General features: G+C 52.2%; 7 protein-coding genes across 7 annotated transcripts, besides 3 other annotated features; 4 read left to right on the top strand and 3 right to left on the bottom strand.

The window, feature by feature from the left end:
• Positions 1–947: 947 nt before the first annotated feature.
• NFIA_010990 (putative chitin binding protein) lies at positions 948–1853 on the top strand (the record flags this gene model as incomplete). The annotated part of the gene is made up of 1 exon (XM_001264313.1): positions 948–1853. One exon carries the CDS (start codon positions 948–950, stop codon positions 1851–1853), a length of 906 nt encoding a protein of 301 aa, XP_001264314.1.
• Positions 1537–1587: a microsatellite.
• Positions 1583–1607: a microsatellite.
• A 322-nt stretch (positions 1854–2175) lies between the features above and the next one.
• Positions 2176–3624, top strand: NFIA_010980 (cation diffusion facilitator family transporter; the record flags this gene model as incomplete). The annotated part of the gene is made up of 2 exons (XM_001264312.1): positions 2176–3328; positions 3383–3624. 2 exons carry the CDS (start codon positions 2176–2178, stop codon positions 3622–3624), a joined length of 1395 nt encoding a protein of 464 aa, XP_001264313.1.
• A 283-nt stretch (positions 3625–3907) lies between these two features.
• Positions 3908–6833, bottom strand: exgO (exo-beta-1,3-glucanase Exg0; the record flags this gene model as incomplete). Its single annotated transcript, XM_001264311.1, has 2 exons — positions 3908–6555; positions 6605–6833. 2 exons carry the CDS (start codon positions 6831–6833, stop codon positions 3908–3910), a joined length of 2877 nt encoding a protein of 958 aa, XP_001264312.1.
• Positions 6834–8557: 1724 nt separating this feature from the next.
• On the bottom strand, positions 8558–10671 carry NFIA_010960 (transcription factor domain-containing protein; the record flags this gene model as incomplete). Its single annotated transcript, XM_001264310.1, has 5 exons — positions 8558–8923; positions 8980–9268; positions 9320–9731; positions 9784–10479; positions 10569–10671. 5 exons carry the CDS (start codon positions 10669–10671, stop codon positions 8558–8560), a joined length of 1866 nt encoding a protein of 621 aa, XP_001264311.1.
• A 634-nt stretch (positions 10672–11305) lies between these two features.
• NFIA_010950 (uncharacterized protein) lies at positions 11306–13050 on the top strand (the record flags this gene model as incomplete). The annotated part of the gene is made up of 4 exons (XM_001264309.1): positions 11306–11517; positions 11575–12143; positions 12214–12320; positions 12382–13050. The coding sequence occupies 4 exons, from the start codon at positions 11306–11308 to the stop codon at positions 13048–13050; spliced, it is 1557 nt and encodes a 518-aa protein (XP_001264310.1).
• Positions 13051–13621: 571 nt separating this feature from the next.
• NFIA_010940 (aminotransferase-like domain-containing protein) lies at positions 13622–15083 on the bottom strand (the record flags this gene model as incomplete). The annotated part of the gene is made up of 3 exons (XM_001264308.1): positions 13622–14090; positions 14146–14531; positions 14598–15083. The coding sequence occupies 3 exons, from the start codon at positions 15081–15083 to the stop codon at positions 13622–13624; spliced, it is 1341 nt and encodes a 446-aa protein (XP_001264309.1).
• A 560-nt stretch (positions 15084–15643) lies between these two features.
• Positions 15644–15685: a microsatellite.
• A 1753-nt stretch (positions 15686–17438) lies between these two features.
• On the top strand, positions 17439–20213 carry NFIA_010930 (uncharacterized protein; the record flags this gene model as incomplete). The annotated part of the gene is made up of 2 exons (XM_001264307.1): positions 17439–18011; positions 18090–20213. 2 exons carry the CDS (start codon positions 17439–17441, stop codon positions 20211–20213), a joined length of 2697 nt encoding a protein of 898 aa, XP_001264308.1.
• Between the last annotated feature and the right edge of the window lie 477 nt (positions 20214–20690).

Here is a 20690-nt window from a genome sequence, read left to right as displayed (position 1 = left end):
ATTGATCAAGGAATGAGGAATTTGAAGATAAAATCATCATGAATTGTGGAGTCTACTGTACGGGCCTGATGCCTGTTTTGACGTTTACATAGTTATCCAGTGGGTCGCCGTTGTGAGCGCATGTGAAGGCGTCAAGCATATAGATTGATATTTACGACGCTACGACTCATGAACCTCCCACGGATATTACAGCAGGACAAAATCTGGTCCAAATTTTGCCTAGGGAAGCAGGCCGATTCGCCATTGAGGGCTCGACGTCGCACGATATGAGGTTAGTCTCCCATGGGGCTGCAGTGTTAATGAAGATGAAACTCGCAGAGTGCCAAGCATCCCGGAGCTGCTCCTAAGCAAATCCACCGCCGTCTCCATTTGTTTCATGCCAATTTATCCAAAACCACATCGGCGCTTCGGCCGGTTTAGACCTTTTCCATGCCCAGTGAGTCGGTCGGTTGAGTTCCGATGCCCTTGACTCGTTTTCAGCAGCTCAGGAGACAGCTAACGGCTAAGCTAGTGCCAACGCTGAGCTATGTCCAGCTCCTTGACCGACACAGATCACAAACGCTCTTTTCCGGTGGAGTAAGCCGGCGCAACTGGTGAAATTTCGGGATGAAGTCTGTCCCTGAATCCCTGTTTGAGCCTAGAGCCGTGTCTCAGAATGGACTTCACTCCTGGAGCTCGTCCTGTCGTTCGTTGTATATAGAGTTGGTCGGGCTGCCTTGCTCTCTGCTCCTCTCTTCTCCCTCTCTCCCAGCACGCAGACTTGTTTCGTTCCACATTCTTTCTTCTGAGATTGTTAGGTCTGTGACCATTTCATTCTTTCTCTTCCTTTCGCTTCAGTCTAAGACTCTCCTTGATCGATCCACGTTCGGTATACTGGTATACCTGTTCCATTCTCTAGACCTCATACTTTCCACATTTCGAAATCTCGACCACCCACAACCAACACAATGAAGCAAACCGGCACTCTCGTTGCGCTCGCCGGCCTGGTCTCCATGGCCCACGGTCACGGTTTTGTCACCTCTCCCAAGCCTCGTATGCCCGGCGCGGCTATGAAGGCTGCCTGCGGTAACCAGGTGGAGATCAACCAGCAGTCCGACAACTACGGCAACATCCAGGGTGAGCTTCAGGTAGCCAAGAGCCAGAGCGACTACAACGCCGAGGAGTGTGACATCTGGCTCTGCAAGGGTTACAAGTTCGACGACAACAAGGACAACGTCTACTCCTACACCGCCGGCCAGACCGTCGACTTCGTGGTTGACATCCGTGCGCCTCACACCGGTGTGGCCAACGTCTCCGTCGTTGACACCGCTACCAACACTGTGATTGGCAATACTCTCAAGTCCTGGACCGACTACGCCTCGACCGCCACCGGTGTCTCCCAGGACGAGACCAACTTCAGCATCACCATCCCTGACAACCTGGGCAGCCAGTGCTCCGAGCCCGGTGCTTGTGTTCTCCAGTGGTACTGGTTCGCCGAGTCGATCGACCAGACCTACGAGTCCTGCATTGACTTCACTGTTGGCGGCTCCGGCTCTTCCAGCTCTGGCTCCAACTCTGGCTCCAACTCTGGCTCCAACTCTGGCTCCAGCTCCAGCTCCAGCTCCAGCGCTGGTTCTGGCTCTTCGGCTCCGACCACTACTCCCAGCGTTGCTGTCACCACTCCCAGCACCGGAAACAACGTTATCTCCACGCCTACCACTATGGTCACCAGCGTGAGACCGACTGCCACCTCGGCCGCTGGCACCGGTAATGGCGCTGGTTCGTCCACGTCTTTCCCCACCAGCGGCACTGCTGAGGAGCAGCTTAGCTACGTTGCTTCTGTTCTGAAGAGCCTGCTGCAGTATATTGCTTAGGAATAAAGCGCCGGTGTATCAATGGAGAAAAGAGACATGTGTAACTAGTGATAGAAATAGAATTGCCTGTCTGCACAAGTCTGCTGCACTAGGGAAATAGGCATAATGCATAAGTAGTAGTAGTTAGTTATTGGTCATTTCTGACACATCCGTTGATCAGATAAGATAAACTCAGCCACTGCCAAGATGGGATTTTTCCGTTTGGGGAAACCCGGATAAACCTCTCACTTTTCCTGCCGTCAATGATTAAAACCCATGCATCCCCCTCCCTTCTTGCCATCCATTATAAGTTGATTTACTCCGTATAGTCAACTACTTCACCATGGAGGACAGTCACTTTCGACACAGCATCTCTCACCACCCTTCACCCTTCAACCCACACACCCTACACTCGCACATCCCCCGAGACCGAGCCTCGTCGGCCTTGTCCCTGAACGCAGCCACCAGCACAGCTCTTGATCCCTCTGAGCAGACACAGCCACACATCTCTCAGCACCGCACGAACCCAAGCAGCGATGAAGAAGGCCAGCCGCCGCCCCGGTACACGCCGGAAAACGATCCCTTCCAGCTCGCCTCGAAGCTGAAAACCGCCGAGGAGATCCGCCAGATCCAACCGGTAGCCAACACCTCGCGCAAACGCGATGCCTCCTCCTCGTCCACCGCGGCCGCAGGAATCAAACTCCGCAGCCGCAACGCCATATCCGACACCCTGGCCTCGCGCCAACTGCAGGGCTTCTACAAGACGCAGAACGAGAACATCGAGCGCATGCTCAAACCCGTCGAGGAACACGTCCGCGCCGCGCGCGAGCTCAACAGCAACAACGCCCTCCGCTACCGCATTGCCGTCTACGGCTCCTTCGCCGCCAACGTCGTCCTCTCCGTTCTCCAGCTCTACGGCGCCATCTCCTCCGGCTCCCTCTCCCTCTTCACGACCATGGCCGACGCCATCTTCGACCCCTGCTCCAACCTCACCCTCCTCCTCTGCAACAAGGCCGTCAACCGCGTCGACCCCCGCAAGTTCCCAGCAGGCAAAGCCCGCATCGAAACAGCAGGCAACATCTGCTTCTGCTTCCTCATGACCGCCGTCTCCTTCATCCTCATCGCCTTCTCCATCCGCGAGCTGGTCGAGGGCTCCGACGCCGTGACGGGCTCCTTCTTCCTCCCCTCCGTCATCGCCGTCGTCGTCGCCTTCTGCACGAAACTCGCCCTCTTCTTGTATTGCTGGGCCCTCCGCAACCAGGTCTCCCAGATCAGAATCCTCTGGGAAGACCACCGCAACGACCTCCTCATCAACGGCTTCGGTATCCTCACCTCCGTCGGCGGCAGTAAACTGCGCTGGTGGATCGATCCCATGGGCGCTATTATCCTTTCGGTGCTTATCAGCGTCCTCTGGCTGCATACCGCCTACCATGAGTTCCAGCTGCTCATCGGTGTCACCGCCGATACCAAGATGCAGCAGCTCATCACTTATATCTGTATGTTTCATGGTCCAGATAAGGAAAAGAAAAGAGAGGCTAATTGATCTCCAGCTATGACTCATTCCCCCTACATCACCGCCATCGATACCGTTCGCGCGTATACCTCCGGCCCCCGGCTGCTCGTCGAGGTCGACATCGTCATGGACCCCGAGGAGTCCCTGCGTGCGACCCATGACGTCGCCGAGGAGCTGCAGATGAAGCTCGAGTCGTTGCCTGATGTGGAGCGGGCTTATGTCCATGTCGACTATGAGACGACTCACAAGCCGGAGCATTTCTTGAAGAAGGAACTCTGATCGCTACCTCGTGTCGTCTTGAATCTACGTTTGCTATTGCTATTATGGGGATATTTGTACGGGTGGAGTCTGTCAATTACTACATATTGGGAATCAATGTATTGGTCTAAGGTGTATCCACATGTCATATCTATCTGCAACCACCACTGGCCTCTAGATACCTGCAACCCTGGCTCGCCAGAGCAAGAAACATACGGGTGTCCTGTGAAATAAACCCAAGAAAACAAAGAACGAGAAAGAGAGCCATGACCATCATCAGCGCACGCAACAGTCAACAAAATGCTCACGATTGTTCAAAGAGAGCAATAGTAGAGCAAAAGTTACTCTCGTTCTCGTCCTGCGGCACAATACCCGCGCCGTTGGACGACGTGATCATGTTGACGCTGGCCTTGGTGCTCAGTCCGTACAGATGGACATTCGAGCAGTCAACCTCCACCATGTTTTCCTGGCACGACTCGGTGTCCAAGCATGTCTGGCCATAGTTCTCGAAGAAGCTGTACAGACCCGCCCCGTACACGAACAGATCCGAGGTGTTCATCACGCGCAGACCCCAGGCCTTGCGGCACGAGGCGGTCGTGCAGTGGGAGAAGGTAGGATCGTTCCATGTGGTCTGGGGCGTGAAGGGTGTCAGTGCGTCGGGGTTGGACTGGTAGTACGGCGTCTCGGTCTGGATCAAGGCCATGAACACGTTCTGCGCGTTTGCAACCTGGTAGTTGTACAGCTGGTGGTGTTCCGAGGCCGTGCCATACAGCCAGACGGGTCCAGTGCTCTCTACCAGGACACCACGGCCGTTGTAGATGTTGATCTGGTTGTGGTCCGCCAGATCGAGCTCGTGGTCCGCCGTCCAGAACCAAGCGTTCTCGATGTAGGCGCTTGCCTGCTCGGTAAGGTGCAGCAACAGGAACGCGCCGATGCACTCCGGGTTGGGGGTTGTGGTCATCTTGGGCGTCTTGGAGCACTTGTCGCTTTGCAATTCCGTGCCCGCGGAGCCGCCAATGCGGAAGTGCACATCCCACATACCCACAGATCCCTGGCTGGCTTCGGCAACATTCCATTCCATCAGGATTGCACCGGGCGCCGGGCCCTTGGTCTGGATGGCGAGGTCGGTGATCTCCACAGAGCCCTTTTCGCCGGGCTGACCAATCTGAAGAAGGGGAATTGGGTTCTTTTCGTCGGCAAATTTTTCGCCGTGAGCCATGAGAAGGGGCCAGACCTCACCGGTGATCTTGATGTTCTTGGGCACTTTGATAGTGTCGGTGATGATGTAGGCACCGTGATCGAAGTAGACGATCTGGTCTTCCGTCACGCTATTCAGCACTTTCTGGATGGCGGCGGTGTCATCGGTTTGGCCATCACCCTTGGCACCAGCCGACTTGACGCTCACAAAGGACGAAGCGGCGTATTCAGTGTACTGGGGCTTGGATCGCTCAAACACCTTCGGGCCATTCAATAAAGAGCTTGGCTTGGTCGCTTGAGGCATGACGGTCTGAACACGGGTCTTGGTGATTGCCTTGCTCGCGCATGCAGCGGCACTGTGGGCCACGGCTATCGAAGCGGCCGTGGCCGAAGAGGCGGAGACCTGCCCAGTGGGAATATTTGGCTTGGTGCTCGTGGTCTGGGGAGCATTTGGAACGACGACAGGCGTCTCTCCGGCGGAGCCGCCACCAGATGGAGCTGCTGAAGGCTTTCCGGCAGCGACAGTTTCCGCAGGCGGGGCAGGCATGTTTTTACTCGATGACCCTTGAGAGCCGACGGTCGAACCAGAACCAAAACCAGGCTTGGAAAGGCCGCCAGGCAGAGTGGGATACACCACAGGGGTGGTCTTGGCTGCACTGAGCTGGCCTGCTACCTGAGTCGACTCGTAAGCATCTGCATTGGATTGGCGGGCCTCTGTCGGTGCTGCTGCAGGCGCTGTGCTTGCCGGGGCAGATTCTAGGGTCTCACTGTACTGCGCAGGGCAAGCAAGGACGGTCTCGACCACCGTCTCTGTCACCACGCGAACCTTGGCCTGAGTGGCGCGCTTGTTGAGAGAGTTTGCTGGACTGTAGGTGTTACCCTGGATCCAGCTAGCCACAACAGATCCGCCTTTGAGGATAGTGTTCCCACGGATACCGGCAACGGCCACATTGGAGCCGGTAAAATCGACATTCTCAAGGATCAACACCCCGCCGCCGACGGGAATACTGTCCTGAGTGAACGCGGTGACAACGCCAGTGGGAGTGTTGGTAACCGAGCTGTCGAGCAGGAGAATGGAGCCAACTGTCTGGTTCTGAGGCGCGTTGGACATGTTGAGACCGACCTGGCAGTTGTTGATGGAGATGGACTTGAAGGTCCAGGCCCAGTTCCAGTTCATGAAAACAGCCGTATTGCAGTCGTTGAAGCTCAGGTTGCGGGTCGTGAACTGCTGGTTGCCAACGAACATGCCGTAGTTGCCGCCATTGAAGGTCAGGTCGGACATGAAACCACCGGAGCCGTTGTCCATGAAGATACCTTGCTGCTTGTTGGCGTCGCCGCCTCCCCTGATCATCTCGAAGCGGATGTTCTGCAAGCTGGTTGCCTGACCGACTTGCCAGTGGATACCAGCACCGGAACTCATAGGCATGGCCCTGAGGTCGATGACAAGGTTGCGAATGGCGCGGAAGAAGTTGTTCTGGTTGGTGTACCAGTTGGAGCCGTCATTCTCGTACGGGTCAGCGTCAATCACCGCCATGCCTGTAAAGTCGGCGGACGCTTTGATCACAGGAAGATTAATGGCATCACCGACTATCTGAGTGTAGTAGTACTGGATGATGGGCTTCGAGACAACGTATGTACCGGGAGGAAAGTAAACCAGAGCGGGAGTGGTGGTAGAGGAATCGCATCCTTTTCCGCACCGGTTCCCGGAAGACATGGCCTGGTTGATCGCCGCAGTATCATCGGTTACTCCGTCACCTAGATTCTTGGTTAGAAAAGTACTGTGGTCTCGGTAGAAGGAGACTACCTTTTGCGCCAAAGTCCTTCACATTGCGGTAAACCTGATAACCCGAGCTCTGGCCGAAAGCCACGGCGCCTTGACGCTTAATATTGGCCACCCAGAAGCTCGACGCAGTATCTCTAGCTAGATTTCCATGCACATCGAGAGAGTCCGGGGTAGGAACTGCATTGACCAGGCCCAGGAAGAGCAGTATCTGCGCCAGCAAGAGCACGATGGGAGTGCGAAGAAAAGCCATCTTCAATTGACTGCGATATGATCACTGAGCCAGCAATGATCGATGCAAGTAGCAAACAAATTTGGTCAGTAACCAGTACTGAGAGTCTTCCCACGCCTTGTTCTTTGGCGCGTAGAAGAGAAACGAATGGAGGGCGTATCAAGGAAAGAAGTGAGACTGCAAGGGAATATTAAAGAATGAAGGGAATAAGGTACAGATGGAAAAAGGAAGGAGAGACAAACACAGCACCACACCACCAGAAGTGAACGAAAGAATAGAAGAGATAGAAAACAGGTGAGAGAGACCAAGTAAGTGTTAATAATTAGGTAGGAAGAGGGACGAGATCAGAATAATTCCTCAGGCCAAACAACAATGAAGCCTGAGTGAAATGTATAGCGATTGTCACTTCTCAAACAAATACCGTCACAATACGGAATTAAAACCAATATGAGTCATTAAACGAGGGAGCAGACCTCGTATTGTTTTGAAATTACCTCTTATAGTTGAGGAGTGAATAACAGCCAATCAGCGGTAGTCATTGGGCAGAAACCCACTGTCGACAACCAATCAGATTCAAAAATGGTGGCTTTGCTGGGCGAGCGTGAAACACTCAGACGGGCCGATGAAACGCTTCAAGCAGCAGAAGTCGGTGATGGACTGAATGATAAACCCTTTGAGGATAGTCCTCCTGGTCTATAAATATTAGCGCTCATTTGATGAAATTAAAGGAAGAATAAGCGTTGACGGATGTGTTCCATGATCGGGAAATTGGAGATACTAACCTCGAATTAGGTACCTTAGCGATTCGAACGAGTTGCAAGGGAGTGAAGGTAGTCTTGGAAAGGAGAGGTCTCGAACTCGCGAGAAAGGGAGCAGGGAGATAGGTACTTGCAAGCACAAGAGGAGAGAGAGGCAGAAGAGGAAGAAGAAGAAAGCTCCTAGAGCAAAGCAATAGATCTGTCCAGTAGCCTATATACCGTACGCAAATTCTAGGGCCTAGACAACATACCTCGAAATTGTCCGGGACGACACGACCTACATACTGTCTACGCACAAATTGAAGACTCAAATTCCTTCATCCCGGTTCTGGACTTCAGTCTCACTTGTCCATGCGGCAACCTCGCAACGGTCTTGGCCTGGAATCGTTAGGCCGACAGCGCCTGAGATAGAAGCGCGTGGACATTCCATGCTCGACATATTTCCTGTTTTGTCGCTGAGGACTCAACGATCTGCCCGCTGATTCGTGTACCTGGCATCTGCACGTAGAATGACAAGAATCCTCACATAGCAGTCGAGGCCAATGGCGCGTGCGGTGCGGTCTCGACGCGCAGGTCAACGGCCCAGAGATCCACTTGGTCGTCAGGAGGATCAACTAGGTACTCCGTACTTGACTCGACATTCTTGACGCGCGACCGGCACGTAGTTACGTCGTTGCTTGAGACACAATTCATAATACGTCAGCAAGAGGGAAAGTTTAATCACGCTATCATGGTTGAGTCGGTTTCTTCACAGTCTGGCTGCCATCGTAAGAAATATCTGCACTGTATATGCGGATAAAACACGGGACTACAGGCTACGCAGAACAAACTGCATCCACGGCACGTGGGTCCACGGCGTTTATCCAGGCCAGGGGCAAAGTATGTCTGTCGTGCTGCCTTGGCAACTCTGCAACGATCGATATAGGAATAGTGAGATAATTGCTATATGCGAGCAGCGAGACCTGCATACTCCCTAAATAGTAGTCACTAATACAAAACTTGATCAAGGACGGATGCGAAATCCATCGTATCCAAGAGGCCGACTCCCTCAAAATCATAAAACAAGGACACGTCTAGATCATCGACAGAATCTACAGCAGAGGTTTCAGTTGTAGTCATCACTTCGGGCGCGAGAATTTCGTCCATGATGCGAGAGAAGACTCGAGTCGCTCGGCTGAAAAATGCATTGTTGGCGGTGCCTGGCCCGGCCATTGACTCGAGATGCGAGATAAAGACGCTGAGGTGCCGAACGAGGATGCCTCGAGGATAGAGGCTCGGTAACTGGTTTGCACTGGCGTGCATTTGGAGCGCTCTGAGTAAAACACTCGCGCTGGGAAAGCCGTAGAGGAGAAGCTGCAACTGGTTAGTCGCGTCTTTCGTGCAAGGCAGTACTTGGGGGAATCGCTTACTGTCCAGATAAAGTCGCGATGGATATCAACAGCCCATTCCTGTTGTCTGCCAAAGGTCAAGACCGTCGAGAGGATGGTCGAACTGACGTCGACTAACGCAGCGCTGTATTCTGTGCTGTTGAGAGTTAACAGCCGCTGCACTAGATACTCATTGTAGAGAAACGCCAGGTATGAGACAATGAGCATGACCTTGACACTGATTGGTTGATGAGTGTTCCAGCAGTCCTCTGTATAGTGAAGATGACTAGGTACCGAATCCCAGGCCTGGCGGCTACGGCGGGAGACGTCTCTTTGTTTCGCCATTAACCTTCAGCTTCAGGTCATGGGGAATCAAGCTCACCTCAGTTGCTCTTCTCGATTCTCGCTGGACTTTGTCAGGGACAACTCCAGGATTTCCTCCCGGAACGTGCTGATGAGGAAGCGCAGTCGGATCCAGGCTGAACGTTGGTAGACAGCATGACAACTCCACCCTTCCGCCGTCACTGATCTTTGCGCAAGCTCTCTACTCCCAGTGAGAGCCTCATCACTGATATCAAGAGGTAGACGGCAATCAGAATGCCTCCGCGAGATCCGGGGCGGTCGGCCCAAGAAGGTGGCAATGCTCTTGTCCAATTGATAGACAGCGGCGAATAGCCTACGTCTAGACTCCAGCAGAAAGTCCGGAAGATCAGTGCGTTCATCCGAATCCTGGTGCAAACCAAGCTCGAAAATGCATGTCGCGAGTTCGCCTAGCCGATGCCAGGTCACTGAGCCTTTCAACTCGTCAGTCTTCTGCCTTCTTCAAGATTGACAAGTACAACTCACTCGAGTGGCCGAGGACCAGCGTGGACAAGAGAAGGTTTTCATGGAGTAGCCAGAGCGTAAGGTCATTCACAGGCGATAGATATCTGCACGTTTCAAGTGCGGTGTCGCTCGCCGCGAGCATCCTGCGCGCAAAGCGTGAGGACAGGAGCTTGTTCTTCGGCCGCCCCAGTCCGAATTGACTCGCTCGACCTGCCAGAGCATAAACAAAACCAAGTATCTCCAAACGCAGACAAGAACCTGTGTAGAGCCTGTGGAAGTGCGCTCCGTCCACCGTAGGCGGGACATTAAATTTCCGTCTGGTGTTGTCAAGGACGGTTTCAACCAACGCCGGAATCTCTGTCTCCCCTTGATCCAGCTGGTACGCATGGTAGTTATCCTGCATCTGGGACAGTGCATTCAGGACGAAAGGTGCTGCAATCACAACAGCCTGACTGACACCATAGAATTCCAGTATTAGTTGCTTAAGAGTAGGAAATTCCACAAGATGGCTGACGACCTCGGTAGCTCTCTTCACCCACCAGGCTGGAACAGACGACGCCGCAGAACTTTCATCATCAGCAGTGACTAGCTCATTCGCACCGTCTCCTTCGCCCAGAACAGAAACAAAACTAGTCGGTCCCAAGTATCCCGCTGACAGCAAGTGGTCTGACCTCGAGCCCGAAGACGACAAAGCCTCAGGTGACCCACGGAGTTCGGCTTGGGACGTTGTAGAAGCATACTGATCCACAATGAACCCCCGACTCCGCCTCGTAGCCCGTGTCAGAGGGGCAGGATGATAAAAGCACCGACTGGTGCTGCCGCGCCGCAGGCAGCGGGAACAGACAGGATGCCCATGATCACACCGGACTTTGTCTTTGCGACATGGCTCGCAGGAGGCGGGCTTTCCATTCCGGCGGCGTGAGGTCCTGGAAGGGTCAATATATATATTTCTTGTACTTAAAATGTGCAACTCACATAACAGCAGGCGTCTACTTCCTTGCTCGAGTACTTTGGCTCGAGAGAGGTCGGATATTTCCTCGGGATCCCTGAATGATGCATCATTTCAACTTGAGGCATCTTCTGGTTGTAGTTCAGCAGTAGTTTCGGCGTTCGGCGTTGGGGAGGACAATCCCTGTCGACATTACGCCGTATCGCAGTGATCTAGTCATGTGACCATTCCTCATTACTTGTACATCAGGTGATCTACCTCGGTTCATTGTAGGGTTTAGGGTTAGTCAAGCTTAAGGTACCCAACCCACAAACACAAAAGATTTCCGCTTAAAATTTCCTTCTCAGAATTTTCCTACTGTGACTAGCCAGCTCTCCTGCGTTCTGTTCACCGTCCAACTTCAAATCATCGAAGTCTCAATAAGCTCTCAGTTTCCGGTTACCTAGTTCTCATTGAAGTCTCACTACCTTTCAGTCTCCGCTTCCTCTGCAAGTTAGTGTTCCGAGACTTGGTGGACCTAGCTTATTTCTGACCAATCTGCAAGCTGTGTGGGACACTGCAACTCCGCGAGTATCCGTAACTCCACCAATCACCATGGATCCTCTAGAGCCGCAGGAATCCCCTTCCGCAGACAATACGGGCAAATCAGAGCCTGTTGTTTTGAGATCCGCGACACCGTCGGAAAGCAGTCCGTCGAAGCCCCTACCAGACGCCGAAGCCGTGGTTCTCCCTGAATGGCAGGGAAACCAGGCTGTAGCATCCTGGTTTTTACAGTTTCAGAAGTGTTTAAAGAGTATCATCTATAGGTATTGCGGAGCCATACAGAAAGCTTTACTTATTTTCGAAGAAAACGACGCTACTAGCTATGTCCATTACGAATCGCTTAGTCGGTTCCTTCGAGAGCTCTGGGTTCGATGGAAGGAGTTCAGTGACACGAAGAGCATCACTACTACGTTTCTCTCGTCGTCAGTGATCTATGATGACTTCTTGCAGCCTATTTCCTGGATGACGACCCCCCGCAACGCAGCTAGAAGGTTTGCGGAGGAGATGGCCCAGCTCCGTAACACCATGAGAGAGGTTGCTAGTGAACTGTTCGTGAACCGAACGTTAATCCAAGATGCTATGGCGCGTCTGGAAGAAACGAATAATGGTCATCACGTAGCCCCTTTCTGTGGGTTGCCTACTCCGGATGAGAGCGACGATGCCGCAGAGAAGCTGGAGAAGTTTTTGCTCACCGATCCAGACCATGAGAGCCTCCCATCCGAAGATGAAGATACAGATACAGACGAGGTGCCGGTGATCTACAGCCGGGAGATGAAAGACCCAAACCTTCTCGAAGAAAATTGGCTGGACCCCATCTGGGTAGAAGGATATGGTTACCCCGGAACGGTTCCTCGCGAAATCGAGGAGTATCTAGAGTTTGACTGTGCTGGTAAGTACCACCTTGCCTTGCCATATCTGGGGTTTTACCCTATAGCGATCATTCTGACTGAGTTAAACAGATCTTTACTCCATGATTGGCTCCATCAGGAGCATCTTCTGGCTGTTCAATCACAGAGAGTTGGTGAAGGTCATCGATGATCCTGCCTGTATTCTGGAGGACGAGATCGTCGCAATCCCGCGCAACATAAATCCCATGGGATTTTTAATGAATTACTATTCCGAGCTAGTCGTTCCATGTCGCACCAGCGTTTCATATCCCCGACGCAGTCACATCAGAACCTTCCCGACTTTGTATTGCCGATATGTACCGCTTCAGCCGCCGCCAAGCCTTTCCAGAGACCGTGCTGTGTCTGAAGATCAAATGCCAAAAGAACAAGGACAGGACGCTGGCTCAAGTCAAGAAGAAACTGGATGAAACCTGCAACATTGATGGCGATAAACTTTGGTTTCGGGGTTTGAGTATGGTTGCCCTTACATTATCGATGAGTTTCTTCATTCCAGTCATCAGCACCGGGAGTCCCGACAATGAGTTTGGACCAGGCATTTATACTACAAACACTTTCAGATTGGCGGTCGAATATGCTCGGCCAAGCGGTGCGGTGATGGTATTTAAGGATCCCGACCTCCGGGATCTCAACGTCTGGAAGCCAGACCTCTCCGAGTGGCAACATCTCACCGCGCATTGGCTCCAGATCCCAATTAATGGTCTCAAAGCCCCAGACAACTACAAAGATGCGGACATAATTATCGGGCCGCTTTCAGTGAAACAGTCTGAAGCAAAGGCTAAGAAACGTTTTCCAGACCAAGGTGAACAGCTACAACTTGTTTGTACCAGCTACGAGAGTTGCAAACGTCTTGCTGCATCATTGGCAGCAATAATCTACTTCACTCCGTAGGTTCGACCTTGACGCTGGGAATGCTGCATGGAAATCGGTCTTGAATATTATGAGGTTACGACTTGTCCTGATGGTGAAAGGCTCATGTCTTTGTTCTGCGAAACGATTTTTTACGAGCCGGGAATGTTGAATTAGAATACTTTGCTCATCGGCGCTGTCTTGGGTTACCTTCGCAAATAGCTTAATGGAGGTTTTCTGTCTAATATCAACGGCACTAATCTTACCAAAGAACTGGTGGAACTTTCATCAATAAATTTCTGTAGACTGCGCAGGAGCATGCAGAGGTGAAATTGGCAAATATTACAGTTGTATGTTGCTGGGTGATTCTCGGTGGTCCGAGGCGTAGTTATATATTCCTGTCTTCGACATGGTGTTGGCCATGAATCTCTATAGCATAGATGATTGTCTTATGGCTAGAGGTTCTAAGAGTGGATGGAAGGTGGACAAGGTGAACAATTAAGGATTTTTTATGACCAGAGAGGATAGATATGGTATGCATGCGGGCCGATCCGCTTTGAACCATGGTCACTACCAGAGAAGGACAGTGGCACAGTCACTGCAACCACTCAAACTACGTAGAAATGGCTGCGGGTCCAACTAAAGCATCATGGATGACGCATCCTAGTCGTCGCACTCCTTCAGCGAGTTGACCCTCCTCAGACCAAGCAAAACAAAGGCGCAGGAAATCATGAAAGTCGTTGCCTGGGTCCACCGAGTCCCCGGGGACCTGGAAAATCTCACCAGCAGCCACCCTGAGATTCTGCTTCTCCTGAGCCAGTTGCACGAGATCACCTGCGCGTAACGGACTCGGAAGACGCACCCAGATAAAGTATCCGCCGACGACTTCCGAAGAGTAGGGCAGTACTACCCCCAGAGGGAGGAGGTGTTTGCGGATAGCCGACATCATGACATGGTACCTGCGCGCATAGGCGGGCTGCAAGACCTCAGTTAGATGAGACTGAAAGGCCCCATTGGCGAGCAACTGGGCAATTATCGCGGAGGCCATTTGGGACGGGGCCCCTCCGGAGCGCGATGAACCTCTGCCAGTCATCAGCTCATACAGTTCCGGTCAAAGTCTAGTGTACGAGGAGATACGTTTGAGAAAGACCGTAGGCAAACTTGGCCGTGCCTTCTGCCCATCCGGTCCGCATGCCAGGGCCGATCAACTTGCTGAAGCTCCCGTTACTGATGACGTTTCCCCATTCATCCTGGGGCCCTCCGTCCAGGTAGCGATCAATGTCTACCAGCCGAGGCACGCGTGCCTTGTCAGGAGCAGCAAGGGGGCGGTCTGGATCCACGGACCACTGGAGGAAATCGTAGACGTCATCTGTCACGATCAAGGCATCGAACTCGCGCGCGAGCTGGACCAGTTTCTCCCGATCGGACAGGGACATGGTCCGCGTGGTGGGATTGGAGAATGTCGGCGTGGCATAGATGAGGTGTTTGTAGATCTTCCCCCATGGCCTTGGAGGTTTATGTTTCTTTACAGATCAGTTGGTGGGTGGAAGAGAGAGAGATATCTGATACACAGTCAGTGTCTACCGTACCGGTTCGAATCTCTGCTCTTCATTAGCTTTCCGCTCGGCGGCCTCCATCTCCCGACGGAGATACGCAAGATCAAGCCCCGCGTCATCCTGCGGAACGGCTCTGATACGACCCGCGAAGCCGGCATCGTCTACCATCCGAGACGCCAGGTGATATGCAGGCGCTACCATCCAGACATGTCTGGTGTAACTTGGATCGGTGAAGACTTGGAAGATACATGCCAGATTCTGGCTGGCACCGCCAGTAATGCAGATCCGATCGAAACCAACCGGATCGCGTGGTTTGTAAAAGTGGGTAAGCCATTCAGCAACACACTTTCGCAAGGGCAGATAGCCATCATCAGGACCGTACAGCAGGGCTGGGGTCCAGATGGACGGCGTGGACAGGACGGTGGCGGATGCTTGGGCCAAGGCGGTGGTGGGCAACAGGGCAGGGTTAGGCCAGCCTCTGAAGAGATCGATCGGCTCTTCGGGGGGAACAAAACCCATGTCGAGTTGTCGACAGTTGTCACTTGCCACTTGCCACTTGCCAGTATGTGTACGGAGTAGATAACGTTAACCATGTATTGGTGACGACTCGGTTTCAGTCGATGCTTTGGTGCTGCCGTTGAAATTTCACTGTGGAAGGACAAGGACACGTCAGTCCGGTGACGTTGGCCGCCGCCATTTGAAATGACCGAGTGTCTGAGACAGAGGAATACGCATGCTTCTTTTCTCCTTTCCTTTAGTGTCTGTGCTGATTTGGATAGCTTATGACCAAGTACGTTCAAATATGAGCAAACGTGAGACTAGTGAGGAACTATCTCCATTAACCTACTCCTGTTATTGTGGTGGATTGGCAGTTGAAACACCACACAAAAAAACATCCGAATGACTTGCACAGTTTGGGTGTGGGGGATTACCGTACTGTACCTTACCACGGCCGACGAACTGTTACCGATTCCGGTCGGGGTTTGCAAGCATTTTTCTGGCACTGCGGATACCAGCCATGGCTGGGCATCAGTGTAGGAATGCTCCGTTAACTGATTATGATGGATAATAAAACATATCAAATCAAATCAAACCAAACCAAACCAAACAAACAAGACCAACTAGGGTACTTACAATCCTACAAAACACAAGTAGCATATGCCTGTTCAGTTCACTGGCAATGACCACTGGCGCCAGCAAATTCCCACAAGTGAGGTACCTTACGGACTTCCAAAGCCAAGCACAACAGGCCGGCAGGTGATGTTTCTATTCTTAGCAGAACACCTTAATACTCCATGAGGATACCCGTCTTCCTTGCTGCTTCTAGGCAAATATCTAGCGTCGACTGCCCCTGAGCCTCACCAAGGCTACCATATTTTATCTCAGCATCCCTAAGAAAGTGAGCAGAGAATACGTAAATGTGGAAGACTATACGAAGACCAATAACTCGTAGAGGCAAGGTGTAAACGCCTCAGTGATGAGTGTACTTCGTAGGCTTGGCTAAAATCATACGAGGCGGAGTCCTAAGCACACATTGGCATTCCAGCCAAAAATGTCGATTTACTTGATTATGTGGGTTTGTCTCTCGCTGACATTTTTTTCCAGGAGAAATCTGGTAAACAGCATATCCGTGTCAAAATGCTAAATAAATTGCAAACAGTTTACCCCTGGCGGATGGCATCATCATCATCGACCGCCTAGGTGACTGTATGGTTCATACTTCCATTAGACACGGCACAGTGTGCATTTTCCACAGTGCTCGTATAGACCAAAAGCATAGAGCACGCCTTTTGACGGACAGATAGAAAATGACCAGCTTTACTGACCATGATCAAATCAATGTTGGAGATATTTCTCAGCCATGCTCAAGTATTTCAGAAGACAGACAGGATCAGATGAGATGAGATCGGAGTCGTCTGGTGATCCTGAGGGCTGTACAGTGTACTCGGCACAGCTCATCAGGAGGCGGAGGCACCAACATAAATCACATTGACTGTTCAAAAAATGGTCGTTGTCGATATCCCACTGTTTTCAGACACAGCCTCTCCTGATCTCCATCAAAACTATCCATTACTAGACATGTTAGTCAATCATAATTCCCGTAGAGCCGAGAAACCAAGAGATTCCCCACCCGCAGTCACTAACTAACTAGAGCTAAAGACCTGCAGTAGTCCAGTACAGCCCATGATCCATCATAGAAAAGATTATTAAGTAGAAAAAAAAGAAGTAGATGAAAGAAAAAGAAAATAATATTTTTGACAGCTTAAAATAATGATGAACTCTTTGGATCCGAAGCTCAAGGATCTCAAAAAGAATGAGAAATCAAAATCATTTCCTCTCCCCTCCTCTCGACTCACTCGCTGCTGCTGTACAACCTTCGCGAGCGTCAAGTCAATAATCAATGCTCTCCATACTCCACTATATACCAGCTTAGTGCCATACATTCGTCATATCACTCCTTGGACTTCCGAAAAACTCGAGCAGAACCAAGGTACTACTCGGATTGATCAGAGCCTTGGCCAAGGCAAGTAACAGGTAAGTCTAAGTACTGATCATTCCTCCTCTGATCCCCTCCTGCCGATCACATTCCCCAAGACACACGCGCCAGAGACAGCCACTCTCTCTGTCGCTCTCCTCCTATACCTGACTCGTTCTTCGTTTCTTCCACTTTCCTAAACCGTCCTTTTGTATGCTTTAGTCCATTCTTTTCACATGGTTCGCGATTGAGTCTTACCTCATCTTTCTGTTGTGTCTTGCCTTCTTTTTTTTTTTTTTTTTTTCGGTGGTGATTGTCTTTCGAAGTACATCCACTCCCCCGCTGCCATCGATTCTCGAACTTACCAATTGCTTTATTTTGTACAGCGAACCCCTAAGATGTTGTCAGCTCCTGTAAGATCGGCCAAGCGCATATCGTCGCTCTTTTCATTGGGGTCAAACAAAGATGGTTCTCTCTCCTCATCACCAAACTCTCCGAGCTTCCCGAAGCACTCTCCCGACCAATACCCCCAGGATGCACAGCAACGCCCGCGGAGCAGCTCCCGCCCCGCGCGATTAGTATCCAATCCTCAGTCCGACTATTCAGATACCCGGAGCATCAGAACGACAGGCCCCATCGATCAATTCGACTTGGATGAGCCTCTGCCTCCGCCCCCATCACTCCTGGCCGTGAACCAGGATCTTGCCAATAGTGCCAACAATCCTCCCGATGGCAGACCGCAGAGCAGAGGCAGACCCTCCAGCGCTGGGGGATTATTTGTTCCCGGAACTGGACCAGATTCGCGCCCGGGGACCCCTTCAAAACGACGGAGCTGGATCCCGGGACGAGCGCGAGCGAGCTCTGTAGATGCGAGACCTCAGAATACAAACACTCATATGCCGAGCGCTTGGATCGCCGGGTTGGATCAGAAGATCCTATATGATGTGGGCCCTTTGATCCGGGGTGAACAGGTATGCCGCTTTGTCTGTTCCTACTCTTCGTCCACGAGACTTGGGCTCAAGTCCACTAACTTATACGTGCTACCATAGGTTCCGGAATTGTGGAATGAAAGTGGTGACACTTATGTCTACCTGTTCCCCCAAAACACTGGACGGTCACCCTCGTTCAAAGTCCATTCAACCATTTTCGCTGAATCACCGTCCCTCACATTCCTTGCCCGGGGCACAGACCCGAACAGAGTGAACGCTTTGGAGCAACAAGCGCGCTCCATGTCATTGAGTAGTCCTATGACAAGTCCCGCTTCACCTCCTCTGACTCCTCAGGACGGATACGCCGACAATGATAATGACAGTACCGGCAGTAGGCGGATGGCCTTCGTGGATGATGAGGGATTGGACGAGTTCCAAGAGCTTCATCTATACCTTCCAATACCGCTGAACAGCGATGTGTCCAGCGCCGACAGTCGAATCTCGCCAGAGGACACCGAGACACTCATCTTATTCCGCAATCTCTTCGCCTTCCTCCTTGGCCAATCCCTGATCGCTACTCCCCGGTCACCCACGCTCTTCTCGATCTTCATGGATGTGGCCAGTCTACTGTCTCGCTTCGAGTTCAGCAACTTTGATGGAACGAATTTCGGCGAAACGGCCACCAGCAGCTTCAGCAACTACTGCGACGAACTGCAACTTGACGATGTCCGGAAAAGCCGAGAAAAGACCATTGAGGCCATCGTGCTGGGAGAACGTCTGCGCTTCTTCCCCCTGTATCTCGAGGGCTTCGTCCACGGTGTCGGTAAGCTGGACGAGCTGAAGCAGCTGCGGAGTCCCAAGTTCAGTCTCATCAGCCCCGTCACACAAAAACGGATGGAACGTGGCTTTATCGACCTGGATACGCGCCTTCGAGTCTTGCATAGCAAATTGAACGAGTTTGATTTCCCTTCGGTGTTCTCCGGAGTGGCCAACTCGACCACGTCCGCGGAAAGCAAGGTCGTGCGATTCAAGCTGTGGAAGGCCGCATTTATGGAGTTCAGACGGTTTACCGTGCACTACTACCGACAGAAGTACGGCTCATGGCCACCAAAGGCCCGGTCGAAGAAGAATCAATTCGAAGAGAGCGGCCTCAACCGCCAGGTCTTGAAGGACCTGTACGACGACTTTGCCAATCTGTACGACATGTTGGTCGATCGGACCGCCCTGACCACCCGAACCGTCGATATGGCGGCCCTTGAGACGGTCGGGTCCGAAGACACGCAGGAAGTCATGATCCGTGCCCTCCGCCAGGTGTTGAGTGAGTACGACCGGGCCACGCCGCCGGTTCAGCCACCCATCCCATTCGACGTTCCCCAGTTCCCGTCATTAGACTCGCTGCAGCTGAAGGCTGTGGACCCCAAGAAGGAGGCCAAGCGAAGGGCCAAGAAATTGAAAGACTCGGACATCAATGCCGTGCTCATGGGCTCATACACGCGGGAGAGTATGCGGCCAACCCCGTTCATCGAAGCGTTTATGCAGTTCGAACGGCGCTGTGCGCACGGCAAGAATGTTGAAGATCTCATCGATCTCCGCTGCGGCCAGTGGATCTTCCTCTACTGTGTGATCCAAGCTCTACCGTTGCTCGTTGTGGATGTGCAGGATGTCAAGTACACCGAAGGCGTGGAGTATCTTCTGTGCATCGCACCCCGCGGTGGTGCACCCTGGATCCACAACGATGGCAAGACAGCACGTAGCTGGTTTGGTGTTGCCGGCGGAGCTGGGGTGGTCAGCCTTCCTTCGGACGTCGTGGTCAACGGCGTCGAGGGTATCTACCGCCGCAGTCATTGCTGGCAGGTGGCGGAGCAATGGGCAGAGAAGGACGCCATTTTGGGACCTCCGACCATCGATGACCCCTATGACAACGAATCCTCGCTATCTTCGCCCTACCCGGGACAGCCATCGTCGGGCGGTTCGTCCACTGAGCAACCCCAGCAATCGGCACAACTCCTGAGTCCCAACGGTCTCACTCCACCACCGCCTCCGGTGATTCCTCGCACCAGCTCACCCGCAGCGCGAGCTCGAACCGAGCATCGCCATTCCATCTATCCAGGTCTCGAGGCCCTCCCATTGCCCGCTGGAGTTGCGCCCGTTGATCCACCAGCGAGGCCCATCAGCCGGTTCAACCCCAACATGAGCTTCGACGATATTCTGAAGCAGGTTCCCAACCAAAGAGCGAAGAAATGAGAACCCTAATAATCCGTGTACAGAGTCCGGGAGAGAACGCCTCCTATGCCATTGTTTCTGTTTCTGGAGCATTGAATTCACTTCATCTGAATCTGCATTACTACTTGTTCGATTCCCATATCACCTTGTCCAGTTCGCATTCCCCCTTCATTCACTGCTTTATTCCATTTCTGTTTTGTCTCTTTATTATTGTTCATTAATCATTCATGGAGTGCACACATTTTACAAGGACCAAAAGGATTGGGCCGGCGCAATATAAGACTGGGAATTCAACCAATTTGGAAGCGAACTTCGCTCAAGAAGAAGAATGCCTAATATCATAAACAATTGAACGGGGCTTGATGGTTTGGCCCTGATCACCTATACTGGTCCTAAACTGGTCCTCGGTTTTGCGTCATCTTTCGGGTCCCCTATTTTCCTTTTTCCGACTTGTCATCTTATGGGAATCATTTTCTAGACCGACTGGAGCCGACCAAC

The sequence above is a fragment of the Aspergillus fischeri genome, genomic scaffold (genome assembly GCF_000149645.3).
Source record: "Aspergillus fischeri NRRL 181 1099437636249 genomic scaffold, whole genome shotgun sequence".
NCBI classification, from domain to species: Eukaryota; Fungi; Ascomycota; class Eurotiomycetes; order Eurotiales; family Aspergillaceae; genus Aspergillus; species Aspergillus fischeri.
This window is presented reverse-complemented; position numbering and strand designations above follow the sequence as displayed.